The sequence below is a fragment of the Schistocerca serialis genome, chromosome 3 (assembly GCF_023864345.2).
Source record: "Schistocerca serialis cubense isolate TAMUIC-IGC-003099 chromosome 3, iqSchSeri2.2, whole genome shotgun sequence".
NCBI classification, from domain to species: Eukaryota; Metazoa; Arthropoda; class Insecta; order Orthoptera; family Acrididae; genus Schistocerca; species Schistocerca serialis.
This window is the reverse complement of record NC_064640.1, coordinates 452728053-452750486: the sequence shown is the minus strand read 5'-3', so window position 1 is coordinate 452750486 and position 22434 is coordinate 452728053. Positions and strand designations below refer to the sequence as shown.

The window sequence follows — 22434 nt, the reverse complement described above, 5'->3', positions numbered from 1 at the left end:
CGAGGGCAATTTTACTGCAAGTTGTCCGACATTAAACATTCTCCCCATGATATCGTTACAAATCAACTAATTATTTTGATCAACATTTCAAAATATTTTCTATCCAGCCAAATAACATATTATTACAAGGTCACAAAACTGTGAGTCATATTTTACTTTAACTGTTTTTTCTTTCAGTGGTATGGCAAGACACCACAATACAAATACATAGTGCTGTACAAGTTTAAGTTTAGGTGACAAATTGAAAAGGAACAGCAACATACATTAACTGAACACAAAATTTAGTAACAATATTTATGGTGCAAGTATATCCATAAGGGCTGTTAAAGTGTGCAGCAACCAGTAAGATATGTTTTCAGCAAGTTTCAATAACTTTTGAGGGTCATTGGTGGGATAATGGAGGATTTCTAATCCAGTTTGAAAATTTTTTTAATTCATTTTTGCAGAAATTTATTCTCTGCAGGAAATACTTCATATCCATTAATTGTGCTGACCCAAATAATATTAGTAGGAAAATATTATTTCATCAAAAATATTCCTTTCCTCAAGAATCAAAGTTTCTTAGTTTAGGTTTTAGTAACACCATCTACAGAATACACTTACTTTATTTGCAGTGTTGTTAGATCCTGGATCACGACTGCAATCCATGAGCTTGCTCAAAGTTTCAAGGGCTGCTTCATAATCCAACTGAATGGATCCAAGATCTTGCCCCTCCACATCATCTACCGATTGTGACAAAGCTGGATTGAAGTAGCCACCAGATTTGCTTCGAAGGTGGTTAATGTTCGGTTCTTTGGAAAGTTTTCTATTTCTGTACCAGCCACATTTCCCAGGTTTTGGTCTTGTAATTAATCTTTGTGTGCCAACTGCAGTTGCTTTGTGTGTCTCTCTCATGCTTTTTGAATGTTTTGCAAGTGGTTTCGTACACATTTTCTGAGTGACTTCCAACAAATTAGGAGCACTAGCATTTCTTTTTAAGTTAACAGTTACTGTTTCAGGAACTCTGAGTGAACTAACTGTCAATGTGTTCGATGGGTTGTATAACCTTTGGAAATTCTCAGTCTTCTGTGAAACAGCTGAATCAATATTGCACGACTTTACTCCCTTAAGAGAAAAATGTATTGTATCCATTGTCCTTTGAGGAACAATTCTCGTAACTGGGCTGTCTGATGTAAATGCAGTTTCAAAACACAGGTTTGGTGGTAACACGGTATTTAGTAGTTTCTTTGAGCTTATAATTTGCTGAAACTTGGCATCAGAAATTTTATTAGACGTTTTTTGTAATTCTCTTGCAGGGCTTCCTGTTGCTGAAATTTTGTGCACTGGCTGAACTTTTAAGTTGTCTCCAGTATCTTGACACTGATATTGTAAAGAATGATTCATTGATTCCACAAACAAATATGCTTGTGTGATAATTTCATACATTGCAAATGTCGTCAGAGGCTCAGTCCAATTACAGAAATAATTCCTTACATCAGACAAAGCATCACTTGTGAATCCCGAAGGCCCTAGAAGAATAAATAAAGTACGTAAATAATTTGGGTGTTTCTTCGAAAGGATATTACACGTGCATATTTTAACAATAATACTTACAATGAAGAAGGCTATTAACAGCTGAGAGTATATGATGTGGCAACTGTGGATTGGGAAGTTCATCTTGTGTGACATTTTGCAATATCCATTCATATGGTACACAGCTTGGAAAGAACTCAGCAACTGGTACTTCTGAAAGAAGTTCCTGGAGCCTGAAACATGACAACTGTTTTTAACGTTTGTTACAAGTACAGACAGAATGTCTGGCTGGTGTTTACCTACAAGAGAGAAAATACCTAACTACCAACAAATATTAAGTACATAACAGTAATCCTATCTTTCAGAACTAAATGTTACTTCTTTAGCAAGGAAAGGGGAATAGTTGGAGAAAGCTGGGTTGGGGGGAGACAAGTCAATCACATCCTAAGTTCAGGGTATGAAGAAACACAAATAAATCAATTTTACCACATGAGAGACAGAGTGAATGTTAACAGAGGTTAAGTGCAGGGACTGGTAGGATCAGATGGTATGGTGAAGTGTAAGTTTTTATGGAAATGGACCTTGTAATGTAGATCTCTTCCATCATACTGGAGAACATGCTCAGCAACTGGGTACAGGATGTTTGCAAGAAAGGTAGTTATTCTGCGTTCATTAATGCATTCAGCCAGTTCAGTGGTGGCCATTGTAAAATAAAAAAGCCATACAGTGAACACACTTGATAAACAGCACGAGTGGTCTCTCATGATGTTCTACCTTTGGTGATGGGTGGGTGTATGGGGTAGGTTTTACATTGGGAACAATTGATGGGGTAGTAGCTATTGGTAAGCATAATAATCTGGTAGTGCCATATGGTTTCCAAGAATTTGCAAAGGTGGTGCCAATAAGCCCGAGAGCCTGTTACACCACTTGTGCCATTTGGATTTTCCTCACAACACTAGTTTCCTGAACTTCAGCAATGGGAACTCACTCCAACACTCTCTTGTCTCACCAACCTCTCATCCTATGATTTGTTATTATGTTTATTTTTTTATTTAATTTTCCTAAGCCACCTTACATTACAATTTAACTACTTATATTTACTTTCTTTTTAGTCTTACATTTTCTCTCTTTCCCATCCTTTTGATCTATTTCTTCACTGATTATTCTTTCCACCCTTCACATCTCTTACTTTTTTGAGTATGTCTTTAATCTCACTCTATCATTTTCTGTCTATATGAGCAGCTGGCGCTATACTTACCAGTGTAATGTATTAACCCCTAAGACATCATCTTTATCCTTGCCTCAATTCATCATCACAGAATAAGTTCTTCTCACCCTATGATTGTTATTGTGTTAATTTTTTATTTAATTTTCCTAAAACTGTGTGGAACCATGTGAGATACTCAGTCTTGGAACAAGTCTCTGCGCAACTCTCAAAATTAGTATGGTGTGGCCCCTACTGAAATGGTTGTATTAGTGTTATTTCATGTCCTTGCATCTTCATTGATATCATTCCCATCAATCCATTCATTTTATTCCACTCAATAGCTTGTTTAAAGTACAGATGAGAATTTACTGATGCATGATGATGTACCTTTTGAGTTAATGCACCCGGAAAAGCTGCACCAGACCCCTTCTGAGGTATTGACAAATTGAGGATCCAAATATACTGATACCATTTTATTTAGAAGCCACTAGTAGAAATGAATACATGCAAGTTGATCTGGAAGCTTTAACTCCTGCCCAACAGAAAATTTGTAAGGATAAAATGCACACTTTTTTTATAATGTTCTGATACTGTGATCTTTATTTCCCATTTGCATCTGACTGAACTCATTACAGTTTTCTAATTATCTCTCTGCTGCTTGCAGTAAACTTGTCAACAAATGCTGAAAACAGTTTCTGGGCCTTATTTTTGTCACCCTGAGTATACCCAAGAAGTAATTTTTAATTAGACTGGAAAATATGAGGTTTATGATCCTTATTTTTCATTTCTGCTAGAAGCCTAAACAAAACTGGACCTGCAGAATAGTGCACACAAAACTATACAATGATTATACAAGTGAATGTCCCAGTCCCTTCTGAAGTAGTGCCTATTATTAATCACGTATTTCATGAGGTATGTACAGGTACAACAGAATTAGAATTCCAAGACACCCAACAGCTTGCACAAAGTTCACAAACTGACACCACAATTCTTAAGTGTGTCGTTCTTTTACAGAGTACGAATACTCTCTCTATATGGACATTTGTCCCTATAATACCATGAGACAATAGTCAAAGTAAGTAAACTTCAGGGTTGTAGTGTCATTGACACTGGAGATTATTCCTCAGTTACACGTACACCTGCGCACCTTGTGTCTGTGCTTGCCCCACACACAGGTAGAAACACACATGCAGAAGCACGTTCCTTTCTCAACACATGCATATGCACATGTGCCCTACTCTAGTGGTCAAGCTGCAGCTAAAGGTTAATCACACCTATGTGGCTGCTCAGTGGGCAATAAGTTTGTTTATCATACACAGTCAAGCATGCTGGTATGTGCACCAGTGAGACTGCAGCATAAACATGCCCTCTAAAGGCAGGCTGATGACTAACATATGGTTAGAAGACTTTCATTACAGTTGCAAACGATGCTACTTAAGCGATACAAATAGTATATCTGCAACTACAGAAATAAAAGAGATCAAAAAACAAAGAAAACTACAGGCATTTGTTATAAGGCTCACAGTAGTGAGATTCTTAACATTTAGAGTGAACTATGCAAGTACACATATTTTACTTATTTTGCGAAATGTGTAATCATAATGATGAATTATAAATATGGGAAAACTTTACATGAAGGAAAAAATTAATCTTCAGTCCAACATGCTTGTAAAGGTCTTCAGTTTATATTATGAAAAAACAGATTTCTTCGCCTGCAGAGGTCACAGACTGAAGCATCAGGAAAAACAGTCTGAAACTTGGACTTTTTTGTTGTTGCTCTGATGAATTCAATTTACTGGCTAAACTGGATGCACTGGAAGTTGAAATTTGTGAAGCTTAGAGAGCAGCATTTTCTGCAGTATAAGGATCTGCAACATACAAGGATTAGCTGGAGGATAATGAAAAAATACTCAACACTGGATGTTGGGTTTTTGGTTCAATTTGCAAATCAAGAAGTAAAAAATGTACTTATGGATGAGCATTTCCAATAGAGACTGGATACATGTTCTACTAAAATTTGTTATTTTCTTACAAATATATTTTCCAAAGGATGTAAGGAAACTTTGATGCCCTGTGTGCAGCAGGGTAAAGGCCTCATCATTTGCAGGTTCTGCATCATCAGTCACTCTGACCCTGTGTTTTACACAGCTCTGAGAATTTGTAGTGGTGTGTTTCATCATGTCTTCTCCAAGACTAAACCATGAATTACTGCTATCCAACATCATCTACCTCTACTACATTACACTATTGACACTGAAGGAAAACACAAAATAAAGAGAAGCTATACAAGTGGCAACTAGACTAGTTATGAAATTTTGAATTTTTGCTACCAGGGGCAAACACTAATGTTTCAAGTTCCAGTTAAAGGTATCTACTTCAGTTAAAGGTATCTACTTCAGAGAAATCTAACATAATCCAAGAAGTTTGCCAAGCTAAGGTGAAAGTATTTTAATTTCTCTCTAAACTAACAACACCTAAAAGTGTCATCACAACACAAATCAATGGTGCACTTACCTTCACAATCCTACTTGAAGTATGAAAATTATACATTAGTCCTAACTGGAACTTTTGTACATTGTCATATCATAACCAGAATCTAGTCCAAATCCAAAGGCAGGTCATCAGTTAAGTACAACATTTAGCAATGGCAGCACATTTATTACGAACACAACATTCAGCCAGAACATAATTAGACTCCTGGGCACAATTTACAACTATTCAGACATTGAATACTCCATTACAAATGTAAGATGTAGTTCCCAGATTTTGTTGAGGAAGGGACAGCAACTTAAATTTGACAATTCTTTATTTAAATTTCTCTCACAACTGCATATAATTTATACTGGTGACTAGTTTTGAATGTAGCCATTCATTTTCAAACTAGACCTGCACTAAAAGTGCTTATCAAAGCAAAATTCCACAGATACTTGGGTAATCTTGACACAACACATAGGCATACAACAGATACAGGGGTGATCTTATTACATGATACATCGAGCTGATGAAACTGCACTACAGTAGGTGATCCCCAGTGTTGATACAGCATTTTATTGTGGACCGCTTGGTCTGTCTTCTCTCCACTCCATATTTGAAAGCACCCAAAAATTGGCGCAGACTGGTTTACTCTCTCCCATGTTGTCCCTCAATCAGGCCATATCCTCCTCCCCTCTCTTGTCTGTGGTGGTAATGGAGCAACATTCGTTGTAGACATTAAACTGCCCTTACTAGACTGGTTCAGCTGTCCCTGCAGACTTAACTTTTGATGAGTTGTGGCTGCTCATGACAACTAGTGATCCAAAGTTGTCCTTGACCACCTACAGTGCTTATGATCACCACTAGCATGCTAATTTCCTTTGTGAGCCTGAGAGCTCCTCACAAATGACAAAAGCTTTGCAGTTTAGAGCATCTAGATTGATAAATAACTTGTCTAGTTGATGAGGGCAAGAGAATGTCTTCAATGGCAAACAACAGTCCAGAGAAATCTGTTATGTGTAATTATTGAAATAGCTCGGTCAATCTGGAGCTCTGATCTTTCATGGTCTATGACTGGTTGAGATGCCTGCAACAAGTCTCATTCGAGAATAACACTATACCATATTCTGACAAAACAACCAATTAAAAGGCCTGTGTTCAGTCATTGATAGTTATTCTTGAAATACATGCTCCTGTTGGCTGGACATAATTTCCATCCGTGACTTTCAGCATAAACAGTTTTGTATCACAGTACACCGTCTTCTTCAGCTAGTGATGATGAGCATTCAACATTACAGAAAGAAAACTCCCAGCTGACTAGCACCAATTTGACATTACAGAAAAGGAAGTTTGATTTGATTAGCACACAACACTCCGTCCATTAATGATGATGCCAATGACATATCCTGACATCTTGGCAACTGTTGTCCATAGAGCAATTTTCATCTGTGGCAGCCTCACCTCTACAGACGGCCACGTCACAGTTTTCCTCAATCTGGCATCTGGGTGAGTGAGTGGTACCTCTGTAGACCAATGGGGAATGGCTACAGAGTGTTAAGGAGCAACCTCTTACAAGGTAAAATGATGGGTTTCACCTGAAGGTCAAATACAGCTGTTTGCTGTCATTACTATATCTGTTGTGATAATCAACATCTGGCAGCGAAATAGTCATCAAACAGCCTTCCTCTGAAGCAGCGTAAGTGTCCAGGGGTCCACAGTGGAAACAGACCAGAGACTTATCCTCTGTCCTTCAAATGCCTGCTCTTCTGTGGTGTGTTATGCTTGGTGAGGAGTTGGTTGTACCCATGTTGGTCGGGCACTGGATTGTTGCGTGACAGTCGTGCAACAAGTCTGATCCATTCTCCCTGGCATGTTCGACTGGTGATGGAGATTTGTGCTGAACACCGATACACCTCTACTTTAACATTCTCTACTCCCTCCTGACATATAAGTTCGACATTCCGAGCTGCTATCTTTTGCTTACTCAGTTGAGCAGTTCTGGCTTCCTGGTTGTCTTACAACCTAGCGTAAGAGTATAGTTAGGTCATGGTGGTCTTCCACAACTACCACACTCTTGAGTCTTTCATGTTTTTTTCATCCAACTCTTTTCTGTTGCATTTCCTCGATGTGTTGGCACCATTGGAGCAATTCTTCCACTGTTTTGATACCCTTCACAGAAGAACATGGTACATGTCTTCAACTAATTTCATCAAGTGCAAGATTTTAATGGCTTCTGTCATATTTGGATTCGCAATGTGGCAAAGGGCCAAAACTTCCTGTATTATACTGTGTTGTTCCCCCCATGATGTTGGCCCTGTTCTTCACTTGCTGCTGATTGTCGCCAAATATTTTCTTCAGTTTGACCTGGAATTTATCTCAGCTACTGAGCTGCTTGTCATTGATCTCAAACCACTGATGGGTTGTGCCATCCAAGTAGAAGTACACATTTGCTAAAGACATCATGTCATCATTCTGTTGTATTTGGTGACTCGTTTGAACCATTTTGGCCATTTGAGTGGATCCTATCCAGAATCTCTGGAAAACACTGATGGATGCTTGATGTGTAGCTGATTTACCGCCATTTTGAAATCCATTGGTATCCTGAATATAAGGACTATGAGAACAATGTGCTGTTTGAACTTCAGCTCCTATTAGTACAGGCAACTGCTTTTATGTTGTGTAATTGGAACCATAGTGATGATATTTTGAAGTACTCAGCATCTCTACCAAGCAATGTCACGTCACAAGTAGAATCAAGTCTAAATCCGAAAGCAGGGTCTTCAATGAAGTGCAATACTTAGCACAAAGTATGATTATGAACATCAACGTACAGCCACAAAGGAACAAAACTGCACTCCTTGAGAGAGCCACTATTTATATGTACATTGAATATTCCAGAACATACAAATGCAATAAATTTCGAGAAGCTTCCAGAAAAATAAACAGCAAGTAATAAATAATAATTGGTGGTCAGGTTTTAATAGGTGGCCCACAGCATGCCAGCCAGCTACACCGACTGCTATGCCACACTGCAAGCTGCACACCACACAGTAATACAAATAGACACATACAAAGTAACTGTAACCAGAAACATTTGTTGACCTTCCCACTACCCTTTTCTAAGGATTATACATCGGTATTATCAGGTGGATTTATTTAAATTAATTTCATACACAGCATTTCTACAAATGATTTTCCTGCACAGCCTGTGGCATTGTCTGGCAACAGTAGATAAAGAGCTATGCAGCATAAGCATCCACACAGCCCTGAGTCATGTAATAAAATAGTTTTTTTGCTGTCTGCTGCTAGAAAGTGCCAAGGGTTGCCCAGGAAACTCATATGAAAATAATCTTTATCGTGTAACTTTAAATAAAACCACACTACAAAGTAGGTATAAGCCTAAGAAATGTGCAGTGAAACCAGTTATTTAATGTATCTCAATCATACTTCTTATTTCATCATACCTGTGTCATCTGTTTACTGCTTTGTGTTTTAATAATAGAATCAAGTTTCCTCTTGGTTCCCTGCTGCTTTGTGTGGCAACATGTCTCATAACAACATCTTCTGAAAGTTCTTCATATGTGTATGTACCAATGAAATTTTGGTTCAGCTTACTCTTGACAGGAAATGGTCATTAACTATTTTGCACAAATCTGATAGTTCAACAATAGTTTCATTCTTTCACAGAAGAAATGTAATATGTTACACACCCACTTTCTGTCCTGCTACTTCTTCCACATTTGACCATACAGTTTGTCTATTCTCTGATGCTTAAGCCTAATTAATCAGTAATTTCCCCAACCACCTCTGCATAAAATGTATATTTCACTGTTTGTCGAGCATGGCCGACTAACTTGTGAGACCCCATGTTTTGCAACAAAGAAAACAATGAATACTGATACTTCTTGACTTGCTCATCCAGGCCTTTATTGATCAAACAAAATTGTTTTCACGCCGCTCAGAGCTTTGTGCTTCATCTGAAAGATCTTGATTGGACTCCAAATGTCCTAGCAGTCCCATGACAAATCATCTCTCTCTCTCTCTCTCTCTCTCTCTCACACACACACACACACACACACACACACACACACACACACACACACACACACACACACATATTCATTGGCTCAATTTGACATATTAACTCCTGTGTGTTGTTTGTTTACATCATCAATATTTGAATTTTTTTACCACTAGATTCCACACACTCTCAAGACTCACAAATTATATATGAAGTTTCCATCAGAACTGTTCAGCTGAGCGTGATCAATGGTTCTTTGCATATTTAGTCTCAAACAACGAACACACTTTCACATCAGAGACAGAAATACTTCAGTGGCTTGAAGGCAACAGAACAGGGTCTCAAGTGACTCTTCCAACACCAATCTCGCTCCTACGCCTCTCAACTCATTCCGACTGGCAGAGAAAAAAATCACTGTTGACATTTGATATACCCTGTATGGATCTCTAAGGGAAACTAATATTTATTCTTTATGTAATTAATATCCTGAGATGCAAATAATATTATAGTCAAGTACTATAAGCAGTTTATCTCACCATACATTGATGAAACAAGTCCACTGAACCTTCTAATCTGCATTCCCCATCTTATCTATACATGTTACTAAATTGAAGCAGCCCATCATGTTTTTCTGTCTGCATGTGAAGGTTACTCTCAGGAGCTAACGTAGGGATTTTGATTCCGTTTTAATTATTAGATAATACTGATTCACAAGGATGATGTGTGTATGTAATCTATCACCACCATGCCAGACGAAGTTTTATGGCTGTAGGTACTTAGAATTACACGTGCAGAGCTTTGCTATAATCCCCCTCTTCAAACAATTGATTTTTTCTTTTCTGTTTTTTACTACATATGTGGAATGCAGACCTTGAATACAATGAATGTCTCAAATCTTACATAAACTGTATTTTTCAAAACTATTACTCAGTATATAATTTACTGTCTGCTGATAAATAGTGTAGGCAGTTCACGTAAAATTATTTTACTCACAGTAATATTCCAAATTTACTATTCAATAAAACACTACATACGCCAAAATTTGACAATGTTAATAATTGTTTTAGGATTGATACACCTTATTTGAAAGATCTCATTCTTGTTTTTCTTAAGAAATTCTATCAACTGAAAACTGTAATTCAAAAGCTATCTTTCATCAAAATTGTTGATTTATGAAATGTTTGATTCTTAAAATGTAAACCTTTCAAAATTTCAGTGTTACTGTCTTGTAGCCTTAAATTTTCTGATTCCAAAAAGTCTAACTTTAGTAGTTGTGAAGTGTTTAAGTTAGAGAATTAGTTTCTAGACAATTCATGGTGGGCTTCTGTAAATCTACATGTGTGTCAAAACTTCCACCCATAAAAAAGTTAAACTACGGTGTCTTTGCCCAATATGTTTGTTTATTTTAAATTAATTCTGTCTTATTTTAATTCTTAAAATATAATAGTTTTGTGTATTAACATTCTGTAACTTCTGTTCTACATGCATATTTAAATAGGTATCATGCACAAAGTCTCAGTAAATGCTAGCATTTGATGAGTGAAGGTACTATGTTAGTTTGTTCGTTCAGCTGTGGTTGAACTATCAAGATGTACAGTCGTTATGTAGCCAATCCGACTACATTTGCCTTGAGTTACGACCATGCTTATTAGGCAATCCATTGTACAATTATGAATCGCCACTTGTGAAATTATATTAGGCTACTCATAGGTTACGTAGTTCACCAATCTGAGTTGTTGAATCTATAAAATACTTTGCTGGTATGCTAATCAGTGACCGTGTTAAAGAGCAATATACATGAATAAAGTGAAAAATTGAACTCAGCTGTGTTGTGTACAATCATTTAAAAATTGTTTAAAGCCCTCAATAATCATAAGAACTATGGCAAAGAAGAAAACCTACAAGATGTATGAAGCATGAAACAGGTTGGTAAGCTTTCATACTTACCAGTACTTCTCAGTCTTAGTCATGTTTGGACCATATCCAAAATAATCCAACCCACAGAAATGTATACCTTATAAGCAGACTTCGGTGCTCACTTCACTATTATTAACAGTCAAAATAAAGCTCTGACTTATCTTTTTTTCCTAATGGCTACTCTTGTCAGTTCCTCATCTACGGCCTCTCCCTCTAAAGCCAGACTAGTTCTTGCCTTCCTTTCTCTGTATGTACCTGAAGGGCACAGATTTTTGTCACTGCTCTTTTTCTAACACATATTTGTACAATTCCAGGAGAGGTTAGTTGGTTGTTGGTTAAGGGACTGAACAGTGAGGTAATCGGTTCTTCGATTAAGAGAAAGTTCATTTAGAGTTAGTGATGTGTGCCAGAAATTTGAACCAATATAGCATGTAGGAATCAGTAAAAGGAAGCCACTGAAGGCAAGGCTGATGCCACAGCTGAGTAATAATTTATGGAGAAGTAGAAGTACATGGATCAGGGCAGTACAAACGGTATAACCAATGAGGTGCTTCATCAAGACCCTCAACAACCCAAACAAAGGCAAAGACAGTTGCAGAGTAAATAATGCTTTAGAGCCGTGAGATTTATAGTAGCAAAAGTTAAAAGGCTACAAATGTAAAGGACATCAGTCGGATTGCCAATAATTACACAAGGTGAGAGAAGTAAGGTCAACAGATGGGTGGGACCTGGCGTGTAGAAGGGGGCTGACTGAGGCAGCTGGAGAAGGAGATAAGGTTGAGGGTCTCCCAGACCCAGCTTGTGACAGGAAATGACCCAACTCCCCCCTTGAGGCACACTCCAACTAGAAATCCCACCCAACGGCAGCTGTCATGAGGTTGATGCCCCTTGTGTGCAAAAAGGTGATAAGTTGGATGGTTAGGAAATTATTGGATGGTGATGGCATAAGTGTGCAAGAGTGGGTACTATTAGAGCTGAAGAGGGAAGATCCGCACTTTGGCAAGGAGACTATGAGACTACTTTGAAAGGTGCCAGTGGCCAGCCTCACTCCATGATGACAGACTGGATCCAACAATTTCAAATTTTACAGTACCACTGAACCAGAAACCTGGCACATAGTCCAATCACAACGAGTCAACAGTCTGCCTAATACAGAGGAGAATAGCACAATCCACACCCCAAGATGTATGAGCAATGTTTGTTTGTTTTGTTTTGTGGCAAAAAAACAACTAGTCATATGTGCCCATGGCAAAACTGTAGAATACGAAGACAACTAAAAACAGGGATGTGGAGGAAGGTCTATAAAATATTCCATAGAGAAATGGAGGTCCAGAACTAAAAATTAAATATGCATTCCGTCAGGGAATGGCGGAAAGTCAAAAGTTGAACACAATGCGCACAAATCGTCTACGAAAAGGGAGTCGGAGAGGCCCGGCAGGAGACAGGCCATTATGGGGTTAATGGTGATAGCAAAGAGGACAACATCCAGGACGGAACCCTGAGGCACACCGTTTTCCTGAATAAAGTTGTCCGACAAGGCAGAACCTACATGTACTTTGAAAAATCGGTCTCTTAAAAATTCCTGAAGGAAACAGGGCACGCAGCCACTGAAGCCCTAAGTGTAGAGAGTACGGTATCGTAGATTTTCTCCAAATCGAAAAACATGGCTAGTCTGGAATTTCCAAAGAAAACCATTCATAACATGGGTGGACAAAGTGACAAGACAGTCAACTGCAGAATTGCGCGCTCAAAATCCGCACTGTGCTGTGGCCAATAAATTGCGAGACTTGCCCCACCATACCAGCAGTGCAATAATCATATGTTCCATCATCTTGCAAACACACCTGGTAAGAGAAATGGGGCAGTAGCTAGAAGGAAGGTGTTTGTCCTTACCGGGCTTAGAGATGGGTATGACAGTGGCTTCACGCCAGCATTTGGGGAACGTGCCCTCTGCCCAGATGCAGTTGTATGTATTAAGCAGAAAGTGTTTGCCTGCAAGAGAAAGGCGATGCAACATCTTAATGTTAACAGCGTCTGGCCCTGGGGTGGAGGACCGGGATGAAGTGAAAGCACGATCTAGTTCCCTCGTAGTAAAGGTGGCATTGTAGCACTCACGATTCGGAGATGAGAAGGGTATCGCCCAAGCCTCCTCTCCTCGTTTCTGATGGAGGAAGGCAGGGTGATAGTGGGAGGAGCTCGAAATCTCCACAAAATGGTGGCCCAAGGGGTTGGAGATAACAATAGGGTCCATGATGACATCTCTGCTACTGTCAGGCCGGAAACTGGGGAATGGCTCTTGGTCCCAGGAAGCTGTCAGAGGTTGGTCCACACAACGGAAGAGGAGCTGTGCGTTGCGGCATGCCTCAGTCCACCAAGGGACAGGTGCATGGCGTGCTACAGAGGAAGTGTGAGGAAGCAATGTTCTGCGGTAGCAAGGATAACATTTGCAAGATATTGCACCTGGTCATCACAACTGGGGAAATGATGTTCGTCGAAGGTCGCCAGAGAGGAGTAAGGCCTCCAGTTGGCCTTAGTATGCTGCCATTTGGGTGTGCATATAGATGGGGTAGGCATAGATAGCACATGGGAAATGGTCACTCAAGTATGTGTCAGAGAGAATGGGCCACTCGAGACGATGGGTAAGTTGGTCAGTGCAGAAGGATAGGTCCAAAACGGAATAGGTGTGTGTGTGGAGTCTGAAAGGAATGTGGGTGTTCCTGTGTTAAGGTAGAAGACGTGAAGGTGACAGAAGGCAGCGAAGAGGGCACCCTCTCCGATAGGTTCTGGGAGAACCACAAAGGGGATGGTGCACTTTAATGTCACCGAGCAGGAGAAAGAGGTGAGGTAGCTGCCCAATAAGCTGGAGGGAGTCTGCCCCGGTGACATCAAATGATGGAGGGATGTAAATGGCACAAAGGGAAAAGGTCAAGTAATGAAGGAAAAGGCGAACTGCAACAGCTTGAAGGCAGGGTTGACTATGAACGTCATCTCGTATGAGCACCACGGCTCCCTGACGAGATGTAATGCTGACCTCAGGGAGAAGGTCAAAACAGACCAGGAAGAAATGCAAGAGCTCTAAGCGGTCATGAGGATGCAATTTTGTTTCCTGAAGGCAGAGAACAAGTGGATGCTGTGATGCTAAAAGCAGCTGTAAATCCTCTCTGTTGGGCTGGAGGCTGCGAACGTTCTATTGGAGGAGAGTCATGACGAGGAAAAAGTGAAGGGGTATCACCTCAGTGGCTGCCGAGTGAAAGCCTGTGAAGACTTGCTGCTACAGGGCACAGATGCAGGAGGATCCTCCTCCATAGGTCTGCAAAAGCATCAGCATTCACTTGCTGTCAGTCTGTGGAGTCCAGGACTGAAAAGAGATCGGTGGTGAGCACCGGCAACATGGAGATCGGCCTGGCGAGGGTATCACATGGTGACACTGTTGAAGAGGATCTCCGAGTCAGCGAAGGAGAAGACCGTTTGACTTTGATTTACTTGTTCAAGCCTTTCCGGTAAGTAGAGGAAGACACACAGATGTTGGTTGGCTGGAGGGATGTAGGATGTCTTCACGGGAGTATTTCTTCTGTCCTTTCCAGCCTGCGGGTTTTGTACCTGGTGACCTCGCCCCATGAGGAGAAAGTGTAGTGGGATGTTGCACAGCTGGAGGAGAAGATGAGGATGCTACCAGGACACTGGGCGATTTCACAACCGCGGTGTTAAATTTGAGGTCGCATGTCTGCATGGCCATGTCCTCCGTGGAGTGACATGTAGCAAGAACAGTACTGTAGGTGCCAGATGGTAGACTGCAGGGTTTCTGACCAGCCAAAAACTTGTGAGTGACTGGGTAAGGCAGTTATTACTTCATTCATTCAGATGTCTTGGGCAGCCCACTCATCGAGATACACAGGAAAGTCATAGGAGGTGGCGGCATGGTCGTCATTGCAATTTGTGCAGTGAGGAGAAGGAGGTGGGCAATCGCCCTTGTGAGTACCCCTACCACAGGTTACACATTTGGGTGGGTGTCGACAGGACTCTTGAAGTATGGTTGTAACGATGACACTGGTGGCAGCAAATTGCGTTTAGAATATATGGTCTGACTGTGATAATTTCATAACCTGCTTATCTATGACGGAAGAACCACTCTGTCAAAAGTGAGAAAGAGTGCGTGTCAGCACTAAGGAAGCATTTACTTTCTTCATCATTTGATGGATGGCAATGACACCCTGGTCAGAGAGGTACGTTTGAATTACAGCCTCGGTCAGCCTGTCGAGCAGCCTAGTGTAACTAACACCACAGGAAGAATTCAGCGTTTGATGGGCCTCAACATGAACAAGATAGCCATGGAGGAGTGAAGCTACAAGCAGTAGTGCTTGAGAATCAGAGGTAGCCTCCAAAAAGCAAAGTGCCATTGTGTGAATGATAGCAGGATTTCACAGGGCCACCAATTGCATCAACACTTTTTTGAATAATAAACAGATTTACTGGAGTGAAGGACTGACCCTTCAGTAAATGAAACCATGGGGAACCTTGGTGCAGCTGGGAGGGCCTTTGAATTATTAACCTCTTTCCGTTTATGTTTCACAGTCTTTGATTGTGAATAAGATTGGCTCGTTGTGAGAAAATCCCCCATGGTTGCATGCGTCTCCGATGGCGTGCTCCTTCCAACTGGAGGCCCCCTTCAGAAGGGGGCGCACCTGCCTTAGGGGATTGTTCACACCTCAGGTCACACCTACTGAACGCCTCACAGAGGCACCAATCGGCAATTTGGGAAGGTAGCAGCTCAGGCAGTCACCCCTCCCTGGTTGGTTGGCATAAAAGAGGGGGGCAGGGACCATAGGTCATCGGTCCCTTGTTCCGAATGAAACAATGCCACAAGGGGCAGAATAAAACAAGCGAGACTGACAACACAAAATGGAGAGAAAGGAAAACCACAAGAACGGCGAAAGGGCAACAAACACTTAAATGGACAAAAGGGGAGAAGAAAACTACAGAAATGCAAGAAACAGCTAGAAGAGATTGAAATGACAAAACAGATTATCGTGGCTGGCTGACCATGAGAATAAAAAGGAGAAACCAGCCACTCTGCAAACAAATTAAAACCACCACCCTAAAAGCACTATGGTGGAGGATACAGATGGACAAAGGACATGTGCTAAAACTTAGTTCAAATGATAAAACCCACACTCACAAATAAAACGTAACAGTTAATCAGCTGATGAAGTGTTGTCAGATAAAATTAGTAGCAACAAGTCCAGTAACTGAAGATTTCGTTGCAGGACAGTCAAAGTCGGACAGTGCAGCAGAATATGGGCAACTGTCAACCGGGTGCCGCGTCAAAAGAGGCTGGTCAACACGGTGCAGGAGGTAGTCGTGGGTCGTCCAAGTGTGGCCAATGCGGAGCCAACACAGAACCAAGAGCCCTGCCATACATTCGTAGTCTCCTTAATGGCACACAGTTTGTTGTGCATATTGAACCTATGCAATTTCATCTCCGAAAGCCTAAAAACCTGGCAGCGTAAAAACGAATGCAGGTCAGTTATTGGAATGCTGATCTCCATAAGTGGTTTCTGTGTAGCCTGTTTGGCCAGCCTGTCAACAAGTTCATTGCCTGGGATTCTGACATGTCCTTGGGTCCACACAAACATCACTGAACAACCGTACCATTCCAGGGCACAGATGGACTCCTGGATGGTCGCTACCAAAGGATGACGAGGGTAGCACTGGTCGATAGCTTGTAGGCTGCTCAAGGTGTCAGTACACAGAAGAAACGACTCCCCAGGGCATGAACGCATGTGCTCAAGAGCACGAGATATAGCCACCAGCTCTGCAGTGAAAACACTGCAGCCATTGGGCAAGACATGCTGTTCAATATGTCCTCCATGGACATATGTGAAGCTGACGTGACCATCAACCATCGAGCTGTTGGTGTAAACCACTTCGTGGCCTCAGTACATGTCAAGAATCGAGAGGAAGTGACAGCAGAGCGCCGCGGGGTGAACGGAGTCCTTGGGGGCATGTGAAAGGTCCAGGCAAAGCCGCGGCCTAGGTGTACACGAATGGACCTCGAGCATGGGTGGTAACGGCAAGGACTCCACTTCAGACAGAAGAGATTCAATGCGAACTGCAATTGTCAGCTCTGACCTGGGCCGCCGATGCGGGAGATGAACCGCCATGGGTGGGAAAAGGAGACAGTAATTCTGAAGCGCAGGAGAACTATGAATGTGTGCAACATAACTGGCGAGCAGTTGCGCTTGCCTGACCTGCAATGGAGGGACTCCAGCCTCTGCCAAGAGGGACTCGTCCTAAAAGCTCCCATCGCTAGTCGAACGCCACAGTGGTACACTGGGGCAAGTACACACAATGCTGAGGGTGCTGCCGAAGCATAAACCAGACTCCCACAGCTTGGCAGGATTGAGCAAGGGCTCTGTAGAGCTGCAGCAGCGCAGAGCGATCTGCACCCCAGTTGGTGTTGCTCAGGCAGTGGAGGGCATTGAGGTGCTGCCAGCACTCTCGCTTAAGCTGACAAAGGTAGGGAAGCCAAGTTACTCGGGTGTCGAAAACCAGCCCTAAGAATTGATATATCGCCACTACAGTGATTAGAGCATCATTAAGGTAAAGTTCTGGTTCCCAATTGACGGTACGAAGCCAACAGAAGTGCATAACACACGACTTTGCAGCCAAAAACGAAGCTGTGGGCTACAGCCCATGACTGCGCCTTGTGGATGGCTCCCTGTAGGTGCCACTCAGCAACACCAGTACTGGTGGAGCAGTACAAAGTGCAGTAATCTGCATACAGAGAGGGTTGTATAATATAGCAAGGATATGATGTGTCATACACTTTTCGTAAATCAAAAGTGACGGCAACAAAGTGTTGGTGTCCGGAAAAAGCTGTTTGGATGGCAGATTCGAGGGACACAAGATTATTAGTGGTAAAGTGACCCAGGCGGAAACTGCCCCGGCACGGAACCAGTAGGCCACATGACTCCAGGACCCAACCCAACTGCCTACACACCATATGTTTCAGCAGCATTCGTAAGGCTAATGGGCTGATAGCTATCCACATCAAGTGGGTTTTTGCCGGGTTTGAGCATTGGTATGATGATGCTCTCACACCAGTGTGATGGAAAGATGCCATCACACCAGATCTGGTTGAAGATAATGAGGAGATATCGTTTGTACTCATACGAGAGATGTTTAATCATCTGACTGTGGATCCAATCTGGCCCAGTAGCTGTGTCAGGGCAATGTGCAAGGGCACTGAGTAGCTTCCTCTCTGTGAAAGGGGTGTTACAGGGTTCACTGTGGTGTACAGTGAACGAGAGGGCTTTGTCTTTCATCCGCTGTTTGAGTGTGCGAAAGGCTGGGGGTAATTTTCCAACGCAGAGACGTGAGCATAGTGCTCGGGAATCGCATTTGCGTCAGATGATAACACGCCATTTACGTTAACGCTGGGAACATCTCTTTGGGTCTGGAACCCAAAGCCTCATTTGATCTTTGCCCAGACTTGGGAAGGTGACATGGCACCCAATGGTTGAGAAGTATCTCTCTCTACACTTCTGTTTCCGTCATTTGATAAGCTGGCACGGAGCCGTCTAAAGGCTATGTGCTCCAGGTAAGGGTGCCACTGTAGAGCTAGCCGATGCTCCTTAATCGCCTCAGCAGCTTCTGGTGACCACCAAGGTACTGTCTTTCGCCGGGGGCACCCTGAAGAACGAGGGATCGCGTTTTCCGCCTCAGAAACGATCATTGTAGTTACCTGCTGAACCACCACATTGATGTTACCATGTGGGAGAGAGTCAACGGTGACAGCAGAGGTGAAGGCTTCCCAATCTGCCTCGTTTAAAGCCCATCTGGGCAGGCGTCCGTGGGCCTGATGCCAGGGCAGTGACAGGAAGATGGGGAAGTGGTCACTACCACACATCATCATGTGCTCTCCAGTGGATAGATGGGAAAAGGCCAGGACCACAAACTGAAAAATCAATGGCCTAATATGTGCCACGTGCCACACTGAAATGTGGGGGGCACCTGTATTTAAGAGGCAGAGGTTGAATTGTGATAGTGAATTTTCGACATCTCTGCCTTGGTCACTAAACATGGTGCCACCCCACAAGGGGTTACAAGTGTTAAAATCTCCCGGAAGTACGAAAGGTTTAGGGAGTTGATCAATCAGTGCAGCCAATGCGTTTAGGGGTACTGCAGCATCTGGAGGAAAATATACGTTTCAGGACATAGACACAAACTCCACCTGACACACTATTATGGTCACTATGGTTCTTGTAATATCCCCTATAGCCAAGGAGGGCAGGGGTCCGCATTTCTGGGAACCAGGTTTCCTGAAGGGCAATGCAGAAAGCAGGTGTAAAGCTTAAGAGTTGCCATAGCTCAGCCAAGTGGTGGTAAAAACCGCTACAATTCCACTAGAGGATGATGTTATCGTGAGGCGGGGAAGGCTTGAAACGCATAAGGAGGCACGTTATGCTTCAGGGTCACCCGCTGCCACCGATTGAGTATTTATAGCCATTTCTATGGTGGATGAGGCATCAGTGAGATCCAGGTCCACAGGGGACGCTAAGATCTCCACCACATCCTCAGATGCAGAATTGATAGGGAGTGGTTGTGTTGGGGGCACCAGAGGATCCTGTTTCTTAGCAGACTACTTTTTAGTTTGCTTGCTCTCTCACTTCTCTTTAGGGGCTTGCTAGGAAGATTTCTCCAAAGCACTTTCAAGCACGGAGGAAAACCGTGAAGCTCTTTCTCCAGCAGCTTTTGGCTTCTTTATCCACTGGCAATTGTCTGCCGTGGCATTAGTGGAGACCTTGGGAAAGAGATCCCCAAGGACCCCTTCCGCACAAGAGCAGCTGGAGAAGGCTGTTTCTTCTCTGGCAGGGGGGAGGAGACCAATATCCTCTCCTGAAGTAGGTGCTTTGGGAGCAACGGAGGAAGATTTGCCCCCTATCACCAAGGAGGCGGATGTATTCTGGTGGCCTGGAGGGCGCACATTTCGCGGCACAGAGTGAGTAACAACTGGCACTTGGGACGGCGATGGTGGTGTCAACCGAATGGAGTGTAATCTTTCAAATTTACGTTTAGCCACTTGGTAAGTAAACCAGTCCAGGGTCTTTTACTCCCTGATTTTCCACTCCTTATGGAGTACTGGTCCGTCTGGCGAGCAGGGGTAGTGGTGCTCTCCACAGTTGATGCAAGTGGGAGGAGACACACATGGAGTATCTGGGTGCAGTGGATGTCCGCAGTCTCGACATGTGGTACTGGAAGTGCAGCGGGAAGACATGTGCCCGAACTTCCAGCACTTAGAGCACTGCATAGAGGGAGGGATGTATGGTTTAATGTCACAGCGGTAAACCATCACCTTGACCTTTACAGGCAATGAATCACCCTCAAAGGCCAAGATGAAGGCACCGGTATCAACCCTGTTGTCTTTGGGTCCCCTGTAAACGCGTCGGATGAAATGAACGCCCCAACGTTCTAAATTGGCGTAAAGCTCATCATCAGACTGCAAGATGAGATTGCAATGGAAGATGATCCCCTGGACCATGACGAAGCTTTTAGAGTCTTTTGTGGCGAGTGACAGAAACAGGAATATCACCCAGCTTGTCAGAGGCGAGTAAAGCTCGGGACTGGACTGGGGATGCTGTCTGAATCAAGACTGTGCCGTTTTCCATCTTGGAAAGCAGTGTAACTTCTCCAAACGTATCCTCAAGGTGTTCAACAAAGAATTGAGGCTTTGTAAGTAGAAAGAAGTCCCCATCAGTTCTGCTACAGACTAAAAACCGAGGCAAATACGGTTCTCTCCGCTCTGTAGCCCTATGTTCCTCCCATGATGTAGCAAGGGAGGGAAACAATTTAGGGTCATACCTGTCCGCATTTGTATTCGATCTTGCCCTTCTTAGAGACTGCTGGTGCCATACAGTAACAAGCAAGAGATGACTTAGTCTGCTTCAGTAATGCGATCCCTGTGTTGTCAGGGGCTATCATCAAATGGGTGCATGACAGCCCCACCACAATGGACTGACTACCGTGGTGGATATTGGGTGCAGAGAAATCCAATATTATCACGGGGCGAAAGAGGACAGGAGACAAACGAAGAAGATGACATACCCCGGAAAGTGACCTCACCCAAATAGTTGAATCACAGGTAGAGATGCAAAGCCATGACAAGAGATTCATGAGGTCAAATCTAAGGGCACTATGGATAACTCGTGCACCAAGTAAGATGTCCTTTCCCATATGGCCCACACTTCTGTAGAATTTTGAAAGTGGCAGGTCAAATCATAGAATGGGACCCGAACTCTTAGGGCTGAAAAGTGAGAGACTCCTTCAAGTCACCTCTTACGACAGGCAGGAATACCTCGGGCCTTTTCTAACCCCCGTACCCACAGGGGGAACTCCTCCCTCTGCCTGGCCTGTACCAGGGGGTACATGCAAATCCTATCTGTCGACCTGGGGCTGCGAATTACTCGTTACCCAGTCACCTGTGACGCGTCAGACGTGTTGGCCGGCCTTCAGGAGTGCACAGGGAGGAGGAAGAAGAAGAAAAAAAGGAATCTCAAGTGCTGAAGGGGAAGAAGGATAGGAGAAGATGAACGAAGAAATACAAAAAGAATGAAAAACAGTGGAGAGTATTCTGATATTGACTATCGAAAATGCAGAATGCATTTCCAAAAACAGCCTAGGCATGTTCTCCGAGGGAGGGGAAAAGAAAAGCAAGATGATAGACATGCAGCGCAGAAGAGAAACGATGCTGCAAAAGATGAAGCCCCGTGGTAGCCAAGCGTGAACCCACCAAAGAGCAGCACGCCTCCTGAGGGATTGGGGGGGGGGGGGGGGGAGGGGGGGTTTATAGGCAAGGAAGCAGAGCATTAGGCTTTCACAGTCTGGTGTTTAAGTGTTGAATCCAGGACAGCCAAGTAAGCTTTTTATAAAAGGAGTCCATGTACCAGGACTGTGCAACAAAGTCCAAGCCCTGGGTACCCAGGTAGAGTTCTGTGACTCATGTTTTTGCAGCAGAAAATTGGAAGCCTTGGGTAAGACTCAAAAGCAGAGGCTGTTCAGATGGTATCTGGAGCTGGCGTTCAGCCAAGGCTACAGAGTGGGAGCTATGTTGTTGTTGTTGTGGTCTTCAGTCCTGAGACTGGTTTGATGCAGCTCTCCATACTACTCTATCCTGTGCAAGCTGCTTCATCTCCCAGTACCTACTGCAACCTACATCCTTCTGAATCTGCTTAGTGTATTCATCTCTTGGTCTCCCTCTACGATTTTTACCCTCCACGCTGCACTCCAATACTAAATTGGTGATCCC

General features: G+C 43.0%; 1 protein-coding gene across 1 annotated transcript in view; it reads right to left on the bottom strand.

The window, feature by feature from the left end:
* Nucleotides 1-22434, bottom strand: part of LOC126470354 (DEP domain-containing protein 1A-like) — a 121842-nt gene that overhangs the window by 30646 nt on the left and 68762 nt on the right. The window contains exons 4-5 of the mRNA XM_050098146.1: nucleotides 1594-1745; nucleotides 604-1508 (exon numbers count right to left, since the gene is read on the bottom strand). Coding sequence (XP_049954103.1) covers nucleotides 604-1508; nucleotides 1594-1745 — 1057 coding nt within the window. The remainder of the gene's footprint in view (nucleotides 1-603; nucleotides 1509-1593; nucleotides 1746-22434) is intronic.